A 26,039-nucleotide genomic window follows, 5' to 3' on the forward strand; every position below is an offset into this window, starting at 1 on the left:
ATAACAAAACAAATTATACAGTAACTTGATATATTTTAACTTTTTAGATTACTTAATAAGTATTCAACTTAAGATAAAATGTTATTAACAAAAGTTTCACTCAATACAAGTTTGTTTAATGAATTTATTAAAATAATGATTTTCCCTACATGGAAAATGGTTAAAAAAAATGAAAAAAAATATATCCCGCTGAGTTTCTTTCGCCGGTTCTTCTCAGGTCCGAGGTGCTAAATTCCGAACCGGTGGTAGATTTTTGACAATCAATAAGCAAGTGCAAACACTTCTATATTGAATAAAGATTTTTGACTTTGACTTTGACTTTGAGTGTTCTTGTGAAAATCTACTCGAATGAAATACATTTTGAGATTGATTTAGTCTCTTGTTAGTTTTTATTTAAAATTAATTTAAGATCCGTAGTCGAGTAATAGGTACACCGGTTTTCATGGGTAAGCCACTCCACTCTAGTCCCGGGTTCAATTCCCGGCCGAGTCTATGTAGAAAAAGTTCATTAGTTTTCTATGTTGTCTTGGGTCTGGGTGTTCGTGGTACCGTCGTTACTTCTGTTTTTCCATAACACAAGTGCTTTAGCTACTTACATTGGGATCAGAGTAATGTATGTGATGTTGTCCAATATTCATTTATTTATTTATAAATTTATAGTGTATGACGATTTAAAACCATCTATAGAAGAATAATAATTAGTAAATGTTTGCATTAAAAAAAAAGCCAAATATTTTTATATAATTATTATTTAGCGATGGGGTCGGGCGCTTCAGAGCTGGCTACTGACGTACCAGGATCAGACCTGCATCTCCCATCGTCAGGATTGCGGTTCTCCGCCCAACAAGTAAGGTCCCTTAACTCATACGTGGACACGCTTTATGAGGAGGATTTAAATGGTAAGATATAAAGATTAGAAATTATTTTTCTATAATACATTAGTTGTAACACGAGTACGTAAAGACGAACAGATGAATTAGAATAAGATTTTTCCGTGCGTGATTTGTATGCAAAGAAAGATTCAAAAAGGGTTTACTCATCGATTTAATGAATAAGCCGTTCTTGTACTTTTTTTTCAAGTGGTAGGTATTTTAGTCAAGTAACGGGGAAGTTAGCTACAGTCCTGTTATGTAGTGTCATGCTTTAAATGTAATCGTAATGACAATATTGCTTATCACTTCCTGACTTTTAGGATTTCAGACATTTTTTTACTGATTACTTTGTCCAAACATATTGAAGATTAGGTAATTAGCCAGTAAGATAGGAAACTAATCAGGTAGGTTTACGTTGATGGCGCATTGTTACATCGCAACTACAATCACTTCCCTCATCTACAAAATGTCTTTGATATAACTTAATTATTTTTACTTAAATAACTAGATACGTCTTTTTATTTAAATAAAATATCTTAAAAAGAAAGGTGATCGTTTTACTACTATGTTAAGTAAATTAAGAAATTGGTATAATTTGTATGTAAACAACAAAATTGTTTTATTTATTTATTTATTATGTTTATTTTAAATCAAGGACGAATGTCAGTGGAGACAGAATGTGCTGTAGAGAGCTTAGTGCAGAGGATAGTGGATGGCGCTGGGCAGAGAGATCCGCGCTTCCGTTGCTGTCATCTCATAGCATTACATAGGGATAAGAAGGTTTGACATCTATCTGTATATAACCCGACCTTACCACTCCAACACACTGATTATAAATGGAATGACAATTTACCGTATGGATGTGGTGAGTGTGGTGGTGGACCTGCAATAGGGTGTGAAGTAACAACTTCTTATTGACAGTAATGAATGTTTTTAGATGCGTAATGATTATACGTGAAAAGACACCTTAGTTTTTGTAAATATTGAGGTAAGTGTTGGCTTAAAAATTATTAGGACTACTACTACTACTACTACTGTACACATAAGTTTAGTGGCTTTTTCGCTCTTTCCAGTTTTCGTTCGATAACGCTAAATTGTACTCTTCCGGTCTGCTGTTTAGGACCCCCCGTACCACTCAAACAGAGAAGTGAAAATATAATATTAATACGGTTATAAATATTAATAATTTCGATCTGAGATCTACTTAAACTTAAGGGGAGGCATTTAAAATAACTATTACTACGTATGGAATACTCCGATTGAGTCAAAAATGTGAATGAACGACGGGTGAGTTCATTGAGCTGTATAGTGTGGAGCTGCGTGGACTTAGATGATGACAATCTTGATATCTATTTCTTTGACGTGTCGTATTTAATTTAGAAGTTGGAAATATAATATAGTAACTATTTGGACCGAAATAATAATATATTTTTATTAACACAGATGCGTTCCCGATCTCTAGAATATTTGGTGACACTAGATTCTCTGCCGATTCTGAACACAGTCAGCGACGAGTGCCGTTTACAAGAGGGTCCAGTCGGCTACGGAAAAATCAGACTGACCGGACGTGAAGCCGACAAGTGGTCCGAATTCCTCACTCCTACTGGCTATTTGAACAGGTGAGCCTTTAATATTTTTAAATAATTTTGTGTCCGGTTTTGAATGATCTTCTTTCTAGTTATCGTTTCTTTCAATAAGGTTATATCCCCACGGGTATAAACCGAGTTTCTATGATTTAGAACGAAAGTTATACACAGATCGAAGATCAGACTACTCATAAACATTCGATGGCTACCGTAGCTCGTCAGTAGTCAGTAGTCAGAGTAGATCGGTGTGAACAGGGACAAGGTGGTGGAGCGCTGGGTGGAGCTGGTGGCGCGCTGTGCGCAGGCGCGCGGCGGGGGCGCGTCGCGCGCGCTGGGCGCCCGCGCCGCCGCGCGCGCCGTGCCGCTCGCCTACTGCTACCTCGAGCGCGGTGAGTGGCACCGACGCTGGATCTGGTCCTATGGACATAATGAGCCAAATATTAGATCCCTTCTTATTCTTTTCATTTTCAAAATATGGTGGAGCAATGGAGGGTGCTAGTGGCTGTTACACCATAAACCGCAACCGGTTACTTTGACACCTCAATAGAATAGGTATCGAAAATTTCACAATATATTTTAATAATTCGATTTTTTGTCTTTAACGTGACATATTTATTGCAAGGTTTGCCAAAATTCATTAAATTAGGTTCAGTGTTTTGGCCGCAAAAGCGCAAAAGGCAGATAAACAGACAGAGACAGAGTTACTTTCTGAACAAATAAAATTAGTGCCACTATTTAAAGACTGATTTAATAATATTTGCAATGCCAAGGTACCACTTACAATCGGAAGGCCAGTGTGCTCGTCTTCCTTTTAAAATAAATAAAGAAAAAAGTGCTAAAAAGCTTTGCCAGTGTGCCATACATAAATTCCACTCAGCAAATTGTATTGTTAAACAACAAACTTGTAGGAAATTTCAGAAAAATCAAAACGCATGAACTCAATGGTGCGTATGTGTTCTCATGCTTGTAATTTTTGCGTTTTTTGTTTCAGTTTGTATAAGTCGTAAAATAAATGACGTCACTAGACTCGTCCCAGTTTGTTTCTCGACTACAGAATATATTCGCTCGCCTATCCCTTGATTGTGCACACGTGTCTAGACTATTTCTGTACGCGCAATGTTGCCTATAGTCGAGGGCGCGTTGAGTGTGGTTGCGGGAGGGCTGTTTCCTTTCATTAATATAGAGCGATCAACCTCACCCCAACCATTCACTATATTTAAAATAAAAACCCATAAAAATTTTCATAATGTTTTTCCCGTACTCTTCAATCATTTAACAAGTAAAAGTTATAAATTTTAATGTTATTTGATACTCGACGGTATTCATAGTCGTATTACACAGTAGTTACTCGTATAACCGAACTGTCGACTTTATTCGCAGTAGTTTTAACTTTTCCACAAACCCATTTAAAACTGACTCTCGAAATGTCCCAGTTAGTTGAAGCTCTGCGAGTGTATTTGCAAAGTTTATTTAAATAATAATGTTGATGGATTGCACCGCTGCGTTCATCGCTTCAAAGCAAACCTTCTGCTTTCGCTACGTATGCGCTTTAAAATGTGGAATACTAATTATACATTTAAAATAATATTTTTCGTCTGTTTAAAAGAAACGTTTACGTGAAAGAAAAGACTGTTTTCTGTGGTTCTTTATCTCGCGTTCAATTAACGTAATGATACATTTCATTTTATTATTTGTTCCAAGCAATATTCATTCCGTAACATGTACCATGTTACTCATATTTATATTTATTATTTAAATAAAAAAAGAGAATTAAGAAAAAAATATAAATATGTTTTTTATCGTAATAATATTACTTTGCTAAAATATACAGATGATATATATATCTTAGTTGTAAATACGAGTAGGTATGTCGTCGTAAAATTGTACCGTAACATACCTACTGCTTTCAAACGAAAGATTATTTTTAATTTCATACGTTCACAATCTCCGAACTGTTGACAATCTCGCGAGATTAATAATTATCTAACGTTTTATATAATTTTACGGCGTTATATATATATTTATTTGTATGACAATTTAAAAAAATATATGTGTATTTCGGTGGCTATAATGAAGGAAACAAGTCGAAAACACATACTCTCTCTATGGAGGAATATAGGCGAAGTGCGTTCGTAACCGTGCAACTTCCATGGCCCAGTCAGCCAGCAAGTGACCGCGGAGCACCGACTGGCCATCGTGGAGGGCGCGGCGTGGGTGCGGGTGCGGGTGGGCGCGGGGCGCGCGGAGGCCAAGCTCGTGCTGGGCGCGCGCGCGGGCGGCTGCAGCGCGCACGCCTACGCCACGCGCGTGCCGCTCACGCACCCGCTCGCCCTGCTGCACTACACGGCCGCGCAGGCGGTACGGCTTCTCTCTTTTCCAGCAACATCGTATATGATTCTATCGCAAAGATATATATTATTGACTTTCCTTTTTATTGTAACGATTTGTCATTCATAGGTATCCTAAAATCTAAATTAATCATAGTCTTGTAAGTTATATGATATTTGTTTTTGCATGCGGCTTTTCCCGCGTGTTAAAGGGTAGGATTTAGGTATAAAATAGTATGGTGAAGCATATCCTTCATTGGCGTTCAGCATTGATACATAACAAATTCCATCAAATACGGTTCAGTGATTTAACCGTGAAAGCGTAATAGATAGACAGACAGGTAGATACTTTCGTATTTATAATATTACTGTACATTAGCAAAACCCGCCAGACGTTATCCTGTCTATGTACATAAAACAATTCTGATGGCAATCAGTTGAACGGTATAAGACCGCCTAGCGACGTAAAAAGTCGTAGGTTGAACCTAACCCCTTGGGCTAATGTCATCCCCACTCCTAGCACATACTTTAAGCTTAATTGGAGGGTAATTCCTTAAAAAAGGGGATTCTTAATCTTATATAAAAAAAAAATACAAAAAAATAGTTAATGTGCTGCATTGCCACCTAAGAGTTACAACCAAATGGATAGTTATATAAAAAGTTTCTCCAAGAAAGTTTACTCACTTGTGCCAACTTATCTCAAACAGATATACCAAAGTCCATTTTAATATGATTTTGAGACATTGTTTCATTTCTCTTGTTTAATTTTATTTCAATAGGATTATTACGCAGCTGCAGTCGCACCGCCGCCGTCGATAGTCAGTGCCGATCGAGCTTCGACATGGCAGCTGTGGCATCCCATCCTGGAAGCCACTTTGGACGGCCATAACTCCCCCGATTCTTCCATTGCTAGAGTCGCGGGAGCCCTGAACAGCATGATTGACAAAATGAGAGAAGGATGCTTCCAGGTATCTTGTAAAATTCGTATAAACACTCTCTTAAACATAATTGATCTCTATTAATATATTTTAATAAAATATATGTCCTACTTGATTGAATGTTTGTCGAAAGTAGCTTCGTTTGAATTTAATTTGTACACCAATATCCTTAAACTATTGAATGCATATCCACACATTCCACACGGGACACTGTAAAAATAACAATTCGACAATGATATTTTCTTCAACCGTCAAAGATAAACAACATGGTTTGGCTTTGTTCTGGCTTCTGTTGCCGTTGGACGCGAAGATAATTTTCCGATACTATCTTGGTTTAATTCATGTCTTCTAGACTGGGTGATCTCGACTCATATTACACTTCAAAGTTACTCTAGATCATTGGTTAATATTAACTATCAATACGTACTCAGGCCCGCACAAGATTTTAATAGCGGTGCAAATGTAGATTTGGTGAAGGATACCGTGCGACTCGTGTGCAGGGCGCCGCGCACCTGCTGAGCCGGCACGCGGCGTGGTGCGCGCTGCGTCGGCGCGTCGAGCGCGTGGCGGCGCGGGGCGGCGCGGAGCGATTCTTTTTGTGCGCCCACATCGCGCACCACCTGCTGCTCGTGCTGGACGAGTGCGTTCCTAAGCGCTTATTTATAACCAGGCAGGTCGTGCTCGAAGACTGTAAAACGGCGAGGAATGTGTTTCCAGCCTGCTCCACTTGTGCGAGCACGGCGGCGTGTCGGGCTTCGTGTTCGCGGTGGAGCGCAACGGCGCGGCGCGGCGCGGGGCGCGCGCGCACTCGTGGGCGGGCGACGCGCTCGCGCTGCGCCACGCGCTGCAGTATCTGCGCCGCCTGGCCGGTGAGTGTGTGTGCGAGTGTGTGTGCGTGTGAGTGTGTGTGAGAGTGTGTGAGGGGCCAAGGGTTGTGGTGTAGAACTTCTATATTGAATAAATTGAGTTTTAAAAGGTCGTCAAAATCCTTAGTTAAAACAAGGTTCCTCAAACAGAGGGGCCTACATTAAAGTCTAGTGCAAAGGGTTCTATTATTTTCTTTCATATGAAGAAGGCGTATGACGTATCACTGTTAGCTTTTAAGATCGCACGAGCGAGGTACGAAGCGGTGCACGTGTGAGACTAGCAGAAATGTTTAACAAATAGCGAAGCTCTGTTCTCAGTGGGCGAGGACGTGCCGCAGTCGCCGGCCGAGCGCCTGGAGACGGCGCTGTGCGGCCGCTGGGCGGCGGCGTGGCGGGCGGGCGCGGGGCCGCGGGGCGCGGGGGCGGCGCCGCCGGCCGCCGTGCTGCGGTACCTCGCCGCCGCCACGCAAGAGCTGCTCGCGTGCAAGAATATGGTGTCTTACGTGAGTGTACTCCCCATACATACACGAACATACAATTCACTATCATTCACTTCTAAATTTAAAGCGGGCGATATAACGAGGTGCGGCTCCTTATATAATGATATTATATATAAAAACCTTCTCCTTATGTAATTTGGTTTATGGAATGGATTCTATTATGTCATGTAATGGTACCATAGCAATCAAACATCTAGGAACACCACAATTCGTTCCGTGCGAACCTCCTCCAAGCCACGTCCCTCCACCAGGAGCACGTGGAAGATCTGGTCCATATCCTGGCGATAATGTTGGACCAGGCGCGGGACGCCTACCTCTCAAAACTCCAACACAGTCTCTCTCTGGACAAGGAACTTGCGTCCTACAGGTATGGTTTTTATATTCGTGTTTAGGGTCGAATTTAGAGGTCTGGAGGACAGGAGCCGACAAAAGAGTGAAGGGCTCCAATTACTTTTAATTTTGTTTCTGTCAAGATATTTAAAATAATTTACTAGGTATTCTATTTAAATAGTTTAATAAGCTTTAAGTTTACTATTACGAAATAGATAAACTTTTTTTATCTCTAATGGCCCCTATGCTCTCTCGGTCCCACTCCGGAATCCAGCTCTGCTGTAATTATTACTAAGATCTTCTGTATAACTATTCTGTGAGAACAAACTTGCAACTTCATTCAAAACACGATCGTGAATTTAATTCATTTTATAAGTGTTGTATAATGTTCCACTGCTAAGGCCTTACATGTTTTTGAGGAGTAGGCTTGGATAACATATGGAAGATTTACATTTTGAACCCGAACTTCGGTTAAGATTTAAGTGTTCTGAGCCCCCTCGGCTCTCAATTACATCGATCAACGAAAACAGTGCTATGTATATTATTTATGTGTACTCCTACAATACCTATTTCCACTTGTTTTCTTTCAAAGTCAAAGTCAAAAATCTTTATTCAATATAGAAGTGTTTACACTTGCTTATTGATTGTCAAAAATCTACCACCGGTTCGGAATTTAGCACCTCGGACCTGAGAAGAACCGGCGAAAGAAATTCAGCGGGATATATATATATATATATATTTTTTAACCATTTTCCATGTACAATGATAATTATATTTTAGTTATTTGAAACAGCCTGGAGGCGATCATTTCATTCCCAAGGTGTGCAGTCAACTAAAAAGTCATTAGTGTTGTAATATCCTTTAGCACACAAACGCTCTTTAACGACTCTTTTGAATTTTATAATTGAATAATTTTGAACGTTTTCTGGGATCCTGTTGTAAAAACGTATACATTGCCCCAAAAAAGAGTTACTAACCCTGTTACTTTGCTACAGTTTAATTAAATTAAACATAATAATTGATTTCCGAGAACTGTATATAAGTCTAATGGGTTTTATAATTTTTTATATAAGTCTCAAAAGTAGCCTAGTTCCTTCCTCGGCAGTCGAACTATCTCTACACTTAATTGCTTCTAAATCGGTTTAGCAGTTGAAGCTTGAAGACAGAGTTACTTTCACATTTGTAATAATAGTATATTCAAATATTTTACACAGCACGTGAGTAATAACTTGTAATATATAAATAAAATAAAATAATTAAATTAAAATGTATTCAACTAAGATGTAAATGGTTCGTAATTTCGCCGTTCCGTACGTAGGCGCCGTGGCTTAGTTGGTTAAAGCGCCTGTCTAGTAAACAGGAGATCGCGAGTTCGAATCTCGCCGGGGCCTCATTAATAGTGATAATGATAAAAGTATATTTTTTACAAATACCTTTTATAACTGCATAAGTATTTTTTTGTTTCTTCCTTGAGCGTTATTCGGCACTTGGAAAATAAATATTATGTAGAGTTATTTTTAACGTAAAGGCAACCAGGCCCGGCGCTTCACGGTTAAGTAATTTTATCGTATAGTATTTTTTAACCTTATACAGAGTGGTCGACGTTATCACATTAAATGAAACGACTATTAATAAGTACTTGTTTATATAAAGTTGATAAAATATTCCAAAAAACCGATAGACAAATAATACACAATCGAAATTTTCGAATAAAATAGTTCAAACGGAAATCAAAACACCATTTGCTAAATTAGTTCAATAACCTGTAAAAACGGCAACGCCTGGACGTACCCTCTCTCCCGCTCCCCGCACAGTCCCCTTTGACTTCAGCTGGCATTACTTTAGGTTAATCATTTTGTGAATGAATAGTTCGGAACGGCAACGTTTGACCTATTTTGGCCGAAGTTATGGACCCGCTAGTATACATATAACAATATCTCCGATAATGTTGTAGGGTGTTGTAAATTAATGAAATGAAAAAACAGGTCCCGTGGCTAAGTTAATGAATATATTTGATTTTTTTTTGCGCTTTGTCTTTAAACGCCATATATAATTAGGAGTATCATTCAATGCGTTGATGTCACAGCCACACTGTATAAGCGTTATTGTGATCAGCTGATTAAATAAAGGCTAATATGTTAGGGTTAAAAAACAAAATGTATATATTTATATATATAATATATTTAACTCATAATACTCGTATATGGACTTGTTTTGTGTCGTTTGAATAAACTATTGACAATCAACTTTTTCTTGATCTTTCTTTATAGAGTCGTGATTAGAATACGTGAATCTTATCCGATGATTGCGAGTACAAACCCGAGCGAGCATCACTGAATTTCACGTGCTTAGTTTGCTTTTATAATTAATTTCGTGCAACGTGCAGGCGATACACGTTGCAGTCGAAAACCGTTCATACTAAATGGTAAAGTCCAAATCCTTCGCCTAGATATAGAAGGCCCTAGCCCTTGCACATGGCATATATTTCTATAAAAAAAATAACTCAAGGGCGAGGAAATGGAACAAGCTGAAGGACTACTACGACGCGTCGTCCGCGTGCCTCATCGACGCCGCGCGCCGCGCCGCCGCGCCGCACGCGCCGCACGCGCGCCGCCTGCTGGCCGACGTGCTGCGCTGGCTCTACCGAGGTCGGTCGGATCGGCTCTTCTATGTTTAAATACTCTATTTGTAATATACGTATTTATTATTGTTAGGGCAGCTGGCTCGGATACATACTCGTGCTCTTACTTCTGCCGAACCGTCAATTTATGTAAGTGATCGTCTCGATCAAAGATATTAAGACAAAACCTTAGACGATTACTATACTTTTTATCTAGCTTGACATTTCCTACCAGAAACTTGTAATATTTGTTCATTGTAGTATTTTTTCAGAAAATGGTACAATATTTTGGTAATTTACTTAATTATGACGACGATGGTAGTACCATTTTAACCGCTTTTAAGTGTTCAAAAATTGAACCAGCCCCGACTATAATAAGCAACGTGATCAACATTGCTCGTCAATCGTCTGAGCCATCTATTTACATCTGCAGGCGCCAAAGAAGACAAGAAATACCTCGGACCGGTTCTAAAACCATATCTGAACGATCTCTATAACACCGCTTTGGAGAACTCCTGGTTTTTGGAAGATTTCGAGGATAAAAAGTGTCTGGGGGAGTTTGAAGGATTGAAATCGTACTGCCTCAGCGTTCACGAGGGGTCGGACCCCTGTCTGGGGTTGCTCGATGCTGCGAAGAAGTTCGCGTGGGCGAAGGCTTTGGTGGACGTCTTGGACCGATATCGTCATTTTGGTAGGTCTTTTAAATTATTTTAAAACTAGATTGTTGTGCAAGCCCGTCTGGGTAAGTACCAAACGCTCATCATTCTATCACCAAGCAGTTTCGAAGGTTGGTGAGGATGTAAGAAACAGTTAATATATCTAACAGCGCCAATGTCTATGGGCGGTGGTGACCACTTAACATCCGACTACATATAAAATAAAAAATAATTGCAGAAGAATAACATTGTGGAACTTTGAGAAAAACACTTTGACTTTAAATAAGTATTTTCATTATCCACAATCAAAATTTAGAACGCGTCTAGCCGCAATAACGTAAATCGTGAATATAAATATCTATGATTAAAATCTTCCAGTCGATCGCGCCTCGCAACCCGCTCTGTAATTTATTCTGAGACGTCGACAGCCATTATGACACTTGTGGAATAGTATTACATGCCTTTAAAAAACAAAACTATTTTTTGAAACATTACAAAAAAGTGATCTTATACGTATATAACTTAATCTAAACTTAAGGTTTAGCATTAGCATTAGCAGCCTGTAAATTTTCCCACTGCTGGGCTAAAGGCCTCCTCTCCCTTTGAGGAGGAAACTTAAGGTTACTAGCAAGTAAAGTAACATTTAGTCGAGATCCCAAATAAGTATTTCCTTAAAAATGATTACAATGTACGACTTCATTCCGAGAATAATATATTTAAAATAAAAAAAAAAAAAAAAAACGTTGATTCAATCGAAAGGAAACCGTGTTTTTATTTCCCCTCGAGAAATCAAAGTTAAAACTTTCAGGCAAATCAAAGCTTTTATATTTGAAAGGGTCGCTCTGTTCTAAAAGGCTTTTAACAAAATTACTATAACAATAACAATATCACAATAGTTTTATAAGTATTTAATGTTAAATGTTTTGTTTTTTGTACTTGTGACTTAATAAGATATACGAAGACTTGATTAATGAAAAACAGTGGAAAAAATATTATATTGTAAATGTAGCACACGACATATTTAAGGATATAAGTGTTTGAGCCAACTAAGATGTTCTTTGTGTTCCTTGACTCTTAATCCGATGGAACGGCAATCTGACCGGAATGAGTTCAGACGTAAGATCAACGGCTTTAAGTATCTCAAAAGCTATTCCAATTAAAGTGTCAAAGACTAAAACGAATATGCTATATATGTATAGATAAATACTAATTCTAATGATTCCATTGAACTGAAGTTTATTTTATTCCTTTGTATGAAAGATGGCTAGATCTCTTCTATGGCTAGAATCTTCAAATGTCACAAATAATGTTTTCTTATATATTTTAAACTAATGGAATCATTTGCTTTTCAAGCGCACGTATGTATATGTTTACATAAACCATTATATTAAAAAAAAATTCCACACATAAACATAGTTCAGTTTCATATCATTTATATTCTATAATTTTTTTGGATGAATGCTTTGAATTGAGTTTTGTGAAGCCCGTTTGGGTTAGCACCACCCACGCATAAGATATTCAGCCGCCAAAAAGCAATACTTATTTTTGAGCATTTGTTTGATGTTCGATCGAACCAATGTAACTATAGGCATAATTGTGGTTCCCAAGTGGCTCCCGAGGTTGGGGTGGCGATGCAAGAAATGGTTAATACTTCTCGCAGCTCCGATGTCTATGGGAGATGAGAAGGTAAACTATCAGAGCGTATTCCTTCGCACGCAGAGTTCCGCCTGGTGTTCCCGACGGGAGACGGGCTGGCGCTGTCGCACGGCGCGCGGCTGCCGCGGCGCGCGCGCGCGCTCACGCTGAGCCGCCGCGACAAGGCCGACGCCAAGCTGCGGCTGGCCACTCGATGCGTGCTGGCGGCGTTCAACTCCACCCTCGTCGGAAGGTGGGCGACGTTTGTTTTACACGCACTGTGGGGATGGGATGGACCTGTGACGAACGTCAAAGTAGGTCGAAAATTACAGTTCTCTAGTGCTGCCCCTCAAACTTACGGTCCGGCCCTGCTTTAAGAGAGACATGGTTTTCGGGGATTATGTTTTATACGTGTCTTTGTTTACATTCGCGTGAATAACTCTTCAAATCTCTCTCTGCACTAATTATTAATCCAGTTACTTAAATATAGTAATAAACGGGTAAAAATTTCCGCTAGCAAAATAGGTAAATGCGTTTCGCTATCTTCGACACTGTTTAGCCAACGTGCATTTCTCAGTTCCAAAAGGTCGGATCCCATTCTGATCGCAAGCAGATTATACTGCACAGTATTCAATATGTAGTTGTTATGTGACTAATTCATGTATATTCTCTGAGAGGAAGAGCTTGCTAAGCGTGTTACAATCCTGTGATCAGCAGCTCATACGTCACATTTGCCACATCGGCCATTTGCAATAACTTCTCCACTAAGACATAACAGACCGACTTATACCAATATTATATAAATGGATGATTTTGAACGAAAAATATATTTGTTTCAAGATTTTTGTTATTAATTTTATATTATATTCCTAATTATAAGAATAATGTTCATTAAATAAGATCAAGTGCGTAAATTCGTTACCATGCAATTTAATGACTCGTCTTGCCGTACCGTGTTCGTGTACTTGCAGTTTGCAATTACCGTTACATGGCAATATTATATTAATTTGCACACACACAGAAAAACGTACGAATCACATATTACATACGTGGTTTTCGTGTACACACTTATATTATTACACATATCAATTTACACCCGTTTACTTTATTACACCCGTTTGAAGCCGGTACTAAAAGTCACATTGTTTTTTTTTTTTAAATATAGCATGGGACACAACGGACTTTGTAAGGATTCCAACGGATCTTACCGATAAGTCATGATGGAGGAATATAATTCCCATACGTAAAAATAGCTCTGATAACATTACACTCCTTATTTGGGAAGGCGTGTAAAAAGCTTACACACACGAGTACAGGTTTCTAAAAAGGTCGGTTTATAAAGAAACAGATAAAACAGTTGGTTATCGTCAGCGCTCCCTCTGCATATCAGATTAGTATTCAACCCGCATTGGCTACAGTTTACAGGCACAGCCGCGTTTATATCGACCCCTGACCTTTCAGCGGAAAATGGGATTTTGATAATTTACTTCTCGAAGATATTTTTCCGAATACGTTGCGGTAAAATATTTAAATCGAATGCTACATGAACTGTGATAAAATCTTTTATGTTTAAATCAAAAGGAGCTATTCATCTTATCTAATTAACGTAAAACAAAATTATACGAAGGAAATATTTATTTTGATGTATGAAATGAACCTTTGTATGGAATAGAAATAAACTTGGCTTTGGACTTTTGGCTCAGAAATATTTCACTCATCCATCGGACTTTAAGTAGATGGTACCACCCACTTAGACTGTTGGTGCCAAGATCTAACACATAGTAACAGGTTATCTACTCTCCTAATAAAGAATACTTATCTAAATATAATAGTTTGCAGATAAAAGTGTCGTTATATTAAATTTTTATTGAATATCCATACAAAAGCAGTATTTCATTCAGTAGGTGTAATAAATGAAAACTTAATAGCGTATAGTTAATTAATTGGAATAAATTGATCTTGTATTTTAGAGCTCCATCAAAACAAATATCTCATAACGGAAGTACAGAAGAAATTCTCACGAGTGTTAAACATGGTAACTTTTGGAGGAATACTACAAAACCCGACGTCATTCCGTCGACTTCGAACACCAACACTTTAGATCAACCCAAGGTTAGGCGAAGATCAAGAAGGAGCAGACCGGCTACATCCCATGGGTTTCCGGAAATCACCATCACAAATCAGTCCGACACCAAAACTTTAAGGCGAAAATATCACACATTGAAGAGCTTGGTTTACAAGGAGCCCGTGGAAAGTATCAAGGAACTGCGCGAGAGACCGAGGTCTGCCGGGTCTACCGTGAGGGCTAAAGAACATTTGAGTAGGCCGACGATACTAGAAACCTTGGACTTTATCAATGGTGTAAAAGACTCGTTTTGCGGTAAATATTTTTCGATTGTTAAGTTATATGTTAAGTTTTTCTATTCTATGCAATGCAGAGGTGGATGGGCAATTGTGCCAGCTGATGGTAAGGAGTCATTATCGCCCATTAACATGAGTGCTGTAAGAAATATTAATCATTTGACAATGACGACTCTGTGGTCGAGTGGTGTGTACACCGGTTTTCACGGGTAAGCCACTCCTTAGTCCCGGGTTCGATTCCCGACCGAGATGATGTAGAAAAAGTTAATTAGTTTTCTATGTTGTCTTGGGTCTGGGTTTATGTGGTACCGTCGTTACTTTTGATTTCCATAATCACAAGTGCTTTAGCTACTTACTTTGGGATCAGAGTAATGTATGTGATGTTGTCCAATATTTATTTATTTATTTATCGACAATGCGCAACCATTCTTGAGAGCTATATTTGTGTCCCCTTTCTCTTTAACTTCGATTACTCGACCTTGAAACCGGAACACAACATTACTAATTTTTGATGCTCGGCGGTAGAATATCTGATGAATGGGCTTGCACAAAGTCCTACCACCGAGTGTCATTTAATCTACATCCCTCTTTAAATTTTTGCATCAAAGTCTAGCATAACAATATAAAAGTAATATATTTTTTCAACTCAAATTAATTAAGGAACTCCTAATATTCGACGTTCGACGATAGTGGCGACGGTAGCCCGAGGGGTCAGGTCAGGCGGCCCGCAAACCATTGCGCTATTAACTCGTTCCTCCTCACTTTCACGTCCTTCCGACGGCGGTGCAGTGGAGGAGTCGGGCGGCTCGGAGGCGGAGGAGAGCGCGTGGGCGGCGCGCGACGAGTGCGTGGTGTGGCGCGCGAGCCCGCTGGGAGGCGCGGGCGCGCGCTGCGGCGGCGCGCTGCACGCCGCGCTCGGGGACCTCGCGCCCGCGCTGCTCGCGCGCCGCGCCTTCTCCGTGAGTCGCTCTGCCGAATCCTTCGGCGCCTGTTCCATTTACGCCGAATGCAGCTGCTGTTCTCCGACTACATTTTTATATATAATAATAGTGGGGACGTTTAGTCACTGAGAATAAGTTCAGTAAAAAAAAAACAAACAACTACATGAATTAAAAAAACACGTTAGTATCTGATTTTCAGATCGAATCTGTTCAAATACTGCCAACGTAATGTTCAATTAGCATTCTTAAAACTAAATACATACGAATGGCCCAGAAATAATAGCTATGTGCAATGGATTTATCATTATTTTTTTTATTTAAATTAAAATTATTAACTGAATAGTTACTGTATACATCATGATCGCGTGGTATGGTGGCATGAATGCTAGTAGTGTAGTGATATGTACAATTAAGAAGGAGTGTTGAGCGAGTAAAAGTTGAAGAGAAAGAGTTTATAGATAGAAAAGACAGTTTATTGAAAGTCACAAGCACACACACACTAAAAGTCAGAAGAAGAAGAATAAGTTTAGAAGAGGCACAGAATTACACAGAGACAGTTACAAATTATAAATTATAAAAATAGGACGCGGCGGATACAATTTACTTAGAATTTCGAATTGAGTTAATAGCGTGTAAGCGTACAGCTGACTGCCCGATCGGCCGGTGCATCGTCCATCGGCGCGGCGCAAGCGCCGCCCCTTTGTGACGTACCGTTCGAGACAATGGGACCGGGCAGCGGCCGATCTATTTATTTACTACTAATAAATATGTTTGCGTGACCGCTTTACATACAAATAAATATGTGTATTATTTTACAATATTTTTTTTTATCTTTATTTATTTTTACAAATTATCTATTTTTTTATAATAACATATTTTTTTGTAATTTTTATATTTTTTATATTTATGAAAATACATAATTATGCTACATCACCCCCCTTCAGAGACCGGGTTACGGGCGATAATAGTCGGGAAATTTTACAATGCGGCCCGAGTGTGTTTTCTTTATATTATCACCGGCAAAAGATAGCCTCTGATGTTTCTCTTGTGTGTTGTGATGATGAGTGTGAACATTGGATGGTGGTGTATTGTGATGGTGTGTGAGAGTGTAGGATGGTAGTGTGTTTGTTGGATCACTAAGTATGTAGGCCGGTTTTAAACGATCTATCGATACTGTAACCTGTTTACCATTTACCATGATTTTGTACACCTTGTCGCTACGTGAAATAACTAAGTGAGGTCCGGAGTATGCTGGTGTTAGGGATCGTTTAGTGGTGTCGTCTCTGAGAAAAACATGAGATGATGTGGGTAAGTCCTTATAAATGAAACTTTTGACCTTACCACTGTGGTGTGAGCTTGGCGATGGATGCAAGTTCCGCACAAAACTACGCAACCAAGACAGGTAGTCCGTCATGTCTGCCGTTTCTTCGCTACGAGGATCAAAGAAGTCGCCAGGTAGTCGCAGAGGTTGGCCGTAAACAAGTTCAGCCGGTGAGGCTTGTATGTCTTCCTTGTATGCGCTGCGAATTCCCAGTAAGACAAGAGGAAGGGACTCAACCCAAGGTCCATTACCGTGGCAGGTTATTGCAGCCTTGAGCTGCCGGTGAAACCTCTCCACGAGTCCGTTGCACGCTGGGTGATAAGCCGTGGTTCTCCGATGCTGAAAACCAGCACAGACAGACAAATTTTTAAATAGTGCTGATTCGAATTGACTGCCCCTATCGGTAACTATATCTGTGGGACAACCAAATCGAGATATCCATCCGCTTAATAAGGCCTTTGCCACAGTTTCTGCGGTTATGTCCATTAGAGGGATTGCCTCAGGCCATCGCGTAAAGCGGTCTACTGCCGTAAGGCAGTATCGGTACCCGTGACATAACGGCAAGGGTCCTATCAAATCGATGTGGACAAACGCGAATCTCAATTGTGGCAGTTTAAAATTTCCCACTGGAGCAAAGACATGCCTGGTCACCTTACTGCGTTGGCAAGCGAGGCAATTGCGTACCCAGCTCCGGCAGTCTTTCTTTACTCCAGGCCACACGTAGCGTTCTGAGACCAACTTGGCAGTAGCATTGGCACCAGGATCACTCAAGCAGTGTATACCTGCCTGCGTAAGTCTCTGGGAACAAAAGGTCTCGGGGTGGTGCTACTGACATCGCAGTACAGCTTATCCCGAGATCCAGGAATTTTTAATTGCTGGAGTTGCAGAGATGTGTTGCCTTTTAACAGCTCTGATAACTCGGTATCAGAACTTTGAGCTAAAGCTATTCTCTCAGGGTCAACAGGTTGGGTGATTTCCTCAATACGCGACAAAGTATCTGCCACCACGTTGTTTTTACCAGATATATGTCTGATATCGGTGGTAAATTGAGCTATCAGATCGAGGTGACGAAACTGCCTAGGAGAACAATTGTTCTTACGATTATGAAAAGCGAAGGTGAGAGGTTTGTGGTCTGTGTAGACTACGAAGTCGCGAGCTTCTAACATGTGCCTGAAATATTTGATGCTCTCGTAGATGGCAAGCAGTTCACGATCGTAAGGCGAATATTTGATCTGAGCTGGGCTTAACTTACGAGAGAAGAATGCAAGAGGCTGCCATGCCCCCTCCTTCAGCTGCTGAACGACCGCGCCAACAGCTCTATCCGATGCATCAGTGACCAGGGCCAGCTTTGCGTCGCAGTCTGGATGTGCTAACATGGCAGCTTGACAAAGGCTGTTTTTGCAGCTTTCAAAAGCCTCAACTTCCCGTGCTGTCAAGTTGACTGGACTGGAACCTTTGACAGAACCAGATAGTAGTTCGTTTAAAGGTGCCTGGTAAGTCGCTGCGCCGGGAATAAACCTACGGTAAAAATTCACCATGCCTAAGAAACGACGTAATTGTCTTACCGTCGTTGGAATGCGAAATTCCTTAATGGCATCTACCTTAGACGGCAGTGGTGTTGTTCCCTGAGCTGTGATGCGATGACCTAAGAACGTGACCTCGGATACACCGAAGATACACTTAGAGCTGTTTATAACCATACCGTATTCTCGGAGTCTGGTGAAGAGCTGGTGGAGGTGCATCTCGTGGGTCTGTTGGTCTTTTGAAAATACGAGGAAATCGTCCAGGAAAGCATATGTGAAGTCAAGACCTCTGAGCATTTCGTCGACAAAACGCTGAAACGTCTGTCCGGCGTTACGAAGTCCAAACGTCATGTATGGAAATTCATAAAGTCCGAACGGCGTTGTAATAGCGGTCTTCGGAATATCCTCGGGATTCACCCTGATTTGGTTGTACGCCTTTTCCAGATCTATGGTGGAGAATACAGTACAGCCGGAGAGGCTGTGAGTGAAGTCCTGTATGTGACGGATGGGATACCTGTCTGGAATCGTGCGAGCGTTGAGCATCCTATAGTCGCCACAAGGTCGCCAGCCGTCATTTTTCTTTGGCGCTAGGTGTAAAGGCGATGCCCATGGTGATTCGGAAGGACGACAGATACCACTTTGCAGCATGGTTTCAAATTCAGCCTTCGCAATTTTAAGCTTGTCTGGTGCTAGCCGGCGAGGTGTACAAAATACTGGTGGTCCAGGTGTTGTTTTAATGAAGTGCATCGTATTGTGTGAGTGTGTACGGTGTATGCCAGGTGGGCGAGTAATATCGGGGTACTGTCGTAGTATGTCGTGGTATGCAGAATTACCAGAGATTACCTTTACCGATGATATTACGTCTGCTGAATGTGCAGACGAAGCCGGGGACGTAAGCGTAGTTGTGTTGTCGATAAGGCGCTGGTTTCTGCAATCAACAATTAAATTGTAATAAGACAAAAAATCCACGCCTATTATCGCCTTCGTAACATCCGCAATAATAAATCTCCAAGTAAAGTCACGGCGTAACCCTAAGTTTAAATTTAAATTAATAAAACCGTATGTATAAATTTGTGTACCGTTTGCCGCACTTAACTCGAACTTCGTTTTCTCACGTCGTCCTGATAAGGCTGATCGGGGGAAAACGCATAGATCGCTGCCGGTGTCCACTAAAAATTGGTTTTTGGTTCTGCGATCAGTCACGAATAAGCGGCCGGTACTCGGGCAATCACTGGCCGCCATTACTGATCGCCCTTTGCGTTTCCCGACGCTCGGTAGTCACATGGCGGTATACACTTTTTAGCACGTTCGCCGAAATGTTGATGGTACCAGCAGTGTGATGAAGATTTTGATCGCGTAGAACTCGAGCGATGACGACTGCGGTTCCGGTATCTAGACCGTCCGCGCTCTCTCGACATCCTTTCTATTTTTTCGGTTAAACTAGCGACTTGTTTAGCCAGGGCTGCAATTTCGGTATTTTCACTGCTATTACTCGTGACGGCTGATGTTGACGCCATTTGAGGTCCAACCACGTCGCTAATTCGGTCAGCTAATTCCGCCAGATCGTCGATCGTGCTTTTCGATTGCGAGGCAATAATTGCCTGCATATTATGTGGGAGTCGACTTGCCCATATAGTGCGCAGGAAGTCTTCTGGTACTCCAGGTCCAGCTAAGTTCGTAAGATGCCTGTAGAACTGTGACGGTTTTCTGTCTCCTAATTCCTCGTGCATGAGGAGCTGCTTTAATTTCTTCTCTTTGGAAGCAGATAATCTTTTTATCAACTCGCTTTTTAGCCTTTCGTATTTATTAGTAGTTGGGGGGTAGGTGATTATGTCCTCCACCTCGCAAGCATATTGAGGGTCCAAATTCCCCGTTACATAATAAAACTTGGTCTCGTCAGTTTTTATATTTGACAGAGCAAACTGTGCTTCCATCTGGGAGAACCAAAGAGCTGGTTTCTCGGCGTAAAATGGTGGGATTCTTACACCAACCCGAAATGATTCACGCGTGGTCTCACCCGCATGTTCCGGAACGTTCGGTGCCATTTCGATGCGTGCTTTAGGCTCGCTCATCTTGCTTGTGTTCTTCGGGGTCACCAGTTGTAGTGATATGTACAATTAAGAAGGAGTGTTGAGCGAGTAAAAGTTGAAGAGAAAGAGTTTATAGATAGAAAAGACAGTTTATTGAAAGTCACAAGCACACACACACTAAAAGTCAGAAGAAGAAGAATAAGTTTAGAAGAGGCACAGAATTACACAGAGACAGTTACAAATTATAAATTATAAAAATAGGACGCGGCGGATACAATTTACTTAGAATTTCGAATTGAGTTAATAGCGTGTAAGCGTACAGCTGACTGCCCGATCGGCCGGTGCATCGTCCATCGGCGCGGCGCAAGCGCCGCCCCTTTGTGACGTACCGTTCGAGACAATGGGACCGGGCAGCGGCCGATCTATTTATTTACTACTAATAAATATGTTTGCGTGACCGCTTTACATACAAATAAATATGTGTATTATTTTACAATATTTTTTTTTATCTTTATTTATTTTTACAAATTATCTATTTTTTTATAATAACATATTTTTTTGTAATTTTTATATTTTTTATATTTATGAAAATACATAATTATGCTACAGTAGCATTTCCCCGTTGAATCGCTATTCCGATCGTCTGGGCAAAGAACGAACCAGCCATTCTGTCATCAGTGGAGGCAATAACCTCACACCTCGTCTTATTGCCTCCACTGATGACAGATACTTTTAGTGGTCACTGTTATCTTCCCAGCGGTATACTGAGCGCATGTTCCCCGCAGGTGCTGCAGGAGCTGTGCGCGCTCACCGCCAACAGCGAGGGCGCGCTGTTCGCGCTGCACCGCCTCGCGCGCGCCGCACGGGCGCGCTCCGCCGACTCGCGCCGGTCCGTCCCGCACCCACCACGCACCACACACGTCACACCACACGCGACGCACGACATTATTTTCTTTTCTTTTATTCAAATGCCAAACCAATATTGGCCAGACAAAGAGTAATCAGTAACTTAACACATAACAAAGTTTATAAATAAGCTTTATAACCTAATATTTTTTTTATTAACAATATCAAAAATTAAACAATTTCTCTAGTACTTGGAGACTCCCAGACACGGAAGAGTCAGCGCAGGAGGCGCCGCAGGTATACCGACCGAGGCCCCCGGACTACGTGTCCGGAGACGAGGCTCCACAGCCGCCGCCGCTGCCGCGACACAGTAACGACAAGCAGGTACATCAACTGCTACTAACATCATAGACACAAAATTTCACAAAAAAACTTACTTGTTAAATCAAGCAATCAATCATTTAATTATTCAATGCAATAAGTGCGAATCGGTAATAGTTACTACTGAGCTACTACTGAGTTTCTTGTCAATTTTTTTTGGTTAGTTAGTCCTTGGAATTTGCAGCCGTATAACTTTCCTTCCGTCGAGTTAAACCGCTTGTGCTAGGAGTGGGTTCACGAAGACGTGATTCTATGAATACAGAAACTAGCTCATAAAATTTAATTAAACCCAATTAATTATATCCTCTTCTAAAAAAAATAATTACTCAAAGGATCATAATAAATAGTAAAAACGTATTTGCTTTAATGGCCCATTACGAACTTTGAAGGAGCCCAGCGACGCGAAATTGTCTCTTGTATGAAACTATAGTCTAGACAAATTTTTTTAAATATGATTATATAATTATGCACAACAAAGAATATTTCTTTCAGCCAAAGCAACATTCAGATTTTGTGCCGCAGTCCCGTCTGGAGACATTGCAGGCTGACATGGATCAATTGCAGCTGATCTCATCCAAACTCTCCCTCCAAAGCTTGACCCAAAACCCGAACCACTGCACGGGCATCATTAATCCCATTTACGACATAAAAATGCCGAGAGATAAATTTACCGTCAAGCGAACCAAGTCGTTAGGCAGGAGCTTCAGTTCTAGGAATCTAGGCATAGAAATAACTAGGTATAATTTAAGTCTAGGCCAGAGACACGGGAAAAGGACGAACGATGTTGTCACAGCTATTAACGGCACCACGGGCGAGACGGGTTTGGAATTTAGGAATAATTTTTTCCATAAAAATTGCGTCTCCAACGTTGTCGGTGATTCGTATAGAATAAGTAGAGTTACTATCGACTAATTAATATAAAAAGATGGTAGGGCAGGAAATATATACGTGTACTTGGTGGTAGGGCTTTGTGTCAGCCCGACTGAGGAGGTACCACCTACTATTATATTATACCGCCAAACAGCAATACTTAGTATTTATGTCTTCCGGTTTGGATGGTGTATGAGCCAGTGTAACTACGGGTATGGGACATATTATCTTAGTTCCCAATGTTGTTGGTGCGGTGTAAGGAATGGTTAATATTTCTTACAGCCCCAATGTTTATATGTGATGGTGACCAATTACCATGAAGTAGCGGATTTACCCGTCCTACCTATAACATAAAAAAAAACAAATTTGAAGGCATACAAAGTGGGCTCGAAAGTCATAAATTTAAAATTATATTTGTTTTTTTTTCAAATTCTTTATTCCAATTTATTTATCAATATAAGTTTACATTTATATGTTGTATTTTTTTCCGTAATAATAAATATGTATGTTATCGTGATGTTAAGTCTCCAATTGCGTGTAACAATTAACGAATTGATATAAAAATGGCTTAAATTAATCAATGTTCTTTATTTGAATTATTATGTTTCATTTTAAATAAAAACTTTTTACTAAAATTGCAACATTCGAGTCCGTAACCGATTTGGTTTTTAAAAAAGTAAAAGTATTAAGTATTCATCACGGGTATGTTTAGTAATAGTGATGTTGTTTTGTTCAATAAAATATACTAACTGGTTGTTTATTATTTAACCTTTTAAATATTTTCTTTACTTCATACCTTATTGTACACCACGAAGAGAAAATAAATAAATAAAACATGGATACAGCCTAAATAAAAGAGGCGTACTATTTTGGCGACCTTATCGCTACATAGCGATCTCTTCCAGGCAACCAACAACGGTGTAGGTTAGAATAGCTTATAGAATATGAGGTGGGTGGTGTAATAAAAAATAAAATGAAATAAAAATTTATTAGTTTTAGTAACTAATAAATAAATGTAAATATGGAATACATATTTTTCTTCAAACAAACCACAGATAACGTAAACTTCAATAAAGAGAATTACAGACCATAAGCTCATCGGTTCAAAATGTTATTAGAATTCATCGAACTGTGAACGAGCAGAAATTGTTTAAAACAAATTCCATAAAGTTGTCTGTCTGTTTGTTATATCATCTATATTTATGAATAGTGTGAAACAATGTCGCTTACCGTCGGTAGGTCTGCTTTCTTCTAAGTAATTTAAAAATATTCTGATAGTTTTAACTCATAGAAAGAGCTACAAAAGAGAAAGGTTTGTATTTATAATTTTGTAAATATTTGGTATAAAATATTTGAACTGTGACGGTGTTTCATCCAAAAAAATAATTTATATATTTAGGTAACGCCAACTAAATCTTAGGGGAAATATCAAAACACTAGTATTAGTAAATTATAGGTCTCAAAAGAGTCTAGAAAAGTTAGCGTTAGCACGTGTCTTATCTTTTAAATATGTGAATTTCTAATTAAGTTATTGATCTTTTAAAAATTTTAAAAACTGTATAGCCTATTCCGATCAAAGAAGGAATGAGGATAAACAACCTTTAAATGTACGTATTATAATATAAGATTTGATAATAGCCCAGCTATATTGTGCACTTACTATAATACAACACTTTTCCACTCAACTACTTAAATTCACTTTTATTTTACTGCCAAAGTTCCGATAACAGCTTCGCAAACCTTGAAATCATATTTTTTTCCCAAATCCATAGATTATTCAAGCATCAATGATTTCGCGTCAATTAGATGTCAAATGTCATTTTTTCTTTTGTCCTCTTGCGACGCCATTTTTTCCGCCTTATTCAGATAAATGTTAGCTTACCTTTGGCATTTTATATTTAGATTTTTTATTATAACAGTAAAATTACGGTCTTTACGGTAAATTATACTTGTTGCGGAGTCAATGTTAAGAGATATCTAAGTGATACATGTAAATATAACAATCTAAAATTCAATTTTGAGTGTTCCACCGCAGTCGACTAAGTTGTTTTTTCAATGTCAGACAAATTGTAGGTTATCATTACACATTGCATACTGTTATGCTTCGTTTTTCACTTATGTATTCCTCGAACCTGAATTAATTATTTACTGAATACAATGCGGGTGAATGCTTCCAGTGAGAGAACGCCTACATGTGCACTATTTATAATACAACACTATTGCTCTTAACCATTTATTTCCACTTTAATTTTACTTCCAATAGTTCTCGACCAATTATATTGCGTCTATATGGAGTCAAAATTGTTTATTTGGCTTTTTCCCTGATATGGTTGGAATAGAGTATACTCATATGTACGTGATGAAGATGTCGCATTTATTCCTTTGACTTGTAAATTATATACCTAATTAATGACATTATATTATTAACAAGCCTCATGTTATTAAAGCAAGATAAGATTAAACATGACATTACTCTAATTGGATGTTTCATTAATGTATCTTTACGCAATAACTGTTTTATTATTTATTATATTTTTGAATAATTAATTATTATATACGTTCGTATTTTAGTTACAACATCGATAATTTATAATTTAAGTAGTTGTTAAGCCAACTTTTATATGAAATATTTTAATATTGACTGTTTCCACCCCTTTATTCGAATTAGATTTTGACTTTGACAGCCACGTTGATCTGGTGGCAAGATATAGCCCCAGCTCGAGTCTATAATTTTTTTTGGGTTTTTCAATTGAAAAACCCAAAAAAAATCTTATTTACAGCCTTGAGTCGCGAAGTTGGAAGTGTCTACACTCCGGTGCCTTGGAAGGTATGTAAAGCGGTTGGTTCTGCGTCTGATTTTTATCCGGTCGGATTTGTCGTCCCATCGGATTATGAAAGATAGAATGATATGTCCTGAGTAATTGGTTTGTCGCCAATTAGACTGACATCATCATTCGAATTACATTTTTTCAGTGACAATATTTTAGGTTTTTTTCCAAGGTTTGCACGAGAACTTAAACTATGCAGAAGACAGTAATCCTAACTGCAAATAAGCCAGTGTAACTACAGTCAAGGGACGTAACTTAGCTCTGTGTTGGTGGCACATTTTGTTTTATTTTATTTTCATTAAGACAACCAACAGTAGATGCAATATCACATCAAAATAAAAAAAATACATTTCAGAACTATTTTGGCAAATGTTCTACTATTTACAGGTAGTCTCACATTGCACAATATGTATTAATACATAAATTAAACATATCAATGATTAGAGATAAGAATTATAATACATTTTTTAAGGTATTGTTAGAGGCTAGCCCTAGCCTCCAATACGGTAATGACGTATCATAGGATATCATAATTAGTTATATCATTAATAATATCACATTATTATTATTACATATTAGTCAAAGTCAAAGTCAAAAGTCAAAAATCT

The 26,039-nt window shown here is 39.3% G+C and overlaps 2 protein-coding genes and 1 non-coding gene across 3 annotated transcripts; 2 read left to right on the forward strand and 1 right to left on the reverse strand.

Moving 5' to 3' along the window:
- Positions 1 to 757: 757 nt before the first annotated feature.
- Positions 758 to 22,645, forward strand: LOC125068377. Its single transcript, XM_047677476.1, has 19 exons — positions 758 to 899; positions 1,528 to 1,652; positions 2,316 to 2,491; positions 2,714 to 2,847; positions 4,617 to 4,816; positions 5,565 to 5,753; positions 6,224 to 6,363; positions 6,441 to 6,592; positions 6,908 to 7,092; positions 7,287 to 7,456; positions 9,928 to 10,067; positions 10,473 to 10,730; positions 12,415 to 12,575; positions 12,713 to 12,741; positions 14,334 to 14,710; positions 15,481 to 15,650; positions 21,292 to 21,395; positions 21,601 to 21,736; positions 22,226 to 22,645. The coding sequence occupies exons 1-19, from the start codon at positions 758 to 760 to the stop codon at positions 22,643 to 22,645; spliced, it is 3,408 nt and encodes a 1,135-aa protein (XP_047533432.1).
- On the forward strand, positions 8,737 to 8,810 carry Trnat-agu. Its single transcript has one exon. It is a non-coding gene; the product is annotated as a tRNA-Thr (tRNA).
- On the reverse strand, positions 19,338 to 20,552 carry LOC125068433. The gene is made up of 2 exons (XM_047677547.1): positions 19,556 to 20,552; positions 19,338 to 19,404 (listed from the first exon to the last, which is right to left on the reverse strand). Exon 1 carries the CDS (start codon positions 20,546 to 20,548, stop codon positions 19,718 to 19,720), a length of 831 nt encoding a protein of 276 aa, XP_047533503.1. The 5' UTR covers positions 20,549 to 20,552; the 3' UTR covers positions 19,338 to 19,404; positions 19,556 to 19,717.
- Positions 22,646 to 26,039: the final 3,394 nt, after the last annotated feature.

The sequence above is a fragment of the Vanessa atalanta genome, chromosome 13, assembly GCF_905147765.1.
Source record: "Vanessa atalanta chromosome 13, ilVanAtal1.2, whole genome shotgun sequence".
In the NCBI taxonomy this organism is placed as follows: Eukaryota; Metazoa; Arthropoda; class Insecta; order Lepidoptera; family Nymphalidae; genus Vanessa; species Vanessa atalanta.

Excerpts from the sequence above, each read along its gene's own strand:
- LOC125068377 (XM_047677476.1), top strand. The coding sequence starts at position 758 with ATGGGGTCGGGCGCTTCAGAGCTGGCTACTGACGTACCAGGATCAGAC. Across the intron at positions 7,093-7,286 it reads GCAAGAATATGGTGTCTTAC|GAACACCACAATTCGTTCCG; the intron begins GTGAGTGTACTC and ends TCAAACATCTAG. Across the intron at positions 10,731-12,414 it reads GGACCGATATCGTCATTTTG|AGTTCCGCCTGGTGTTCCCG; the intron begins GTAGGTCTTTTA and ends CTTCGCACGCAG.
- LOC125068433 (XM_047677547.1), bottom strand. The coding sequence starts at position 20,548 with ATGAGCGAGCCTAAAGCACGCATCGAAATGGCACCGAACGTTCCGGAA.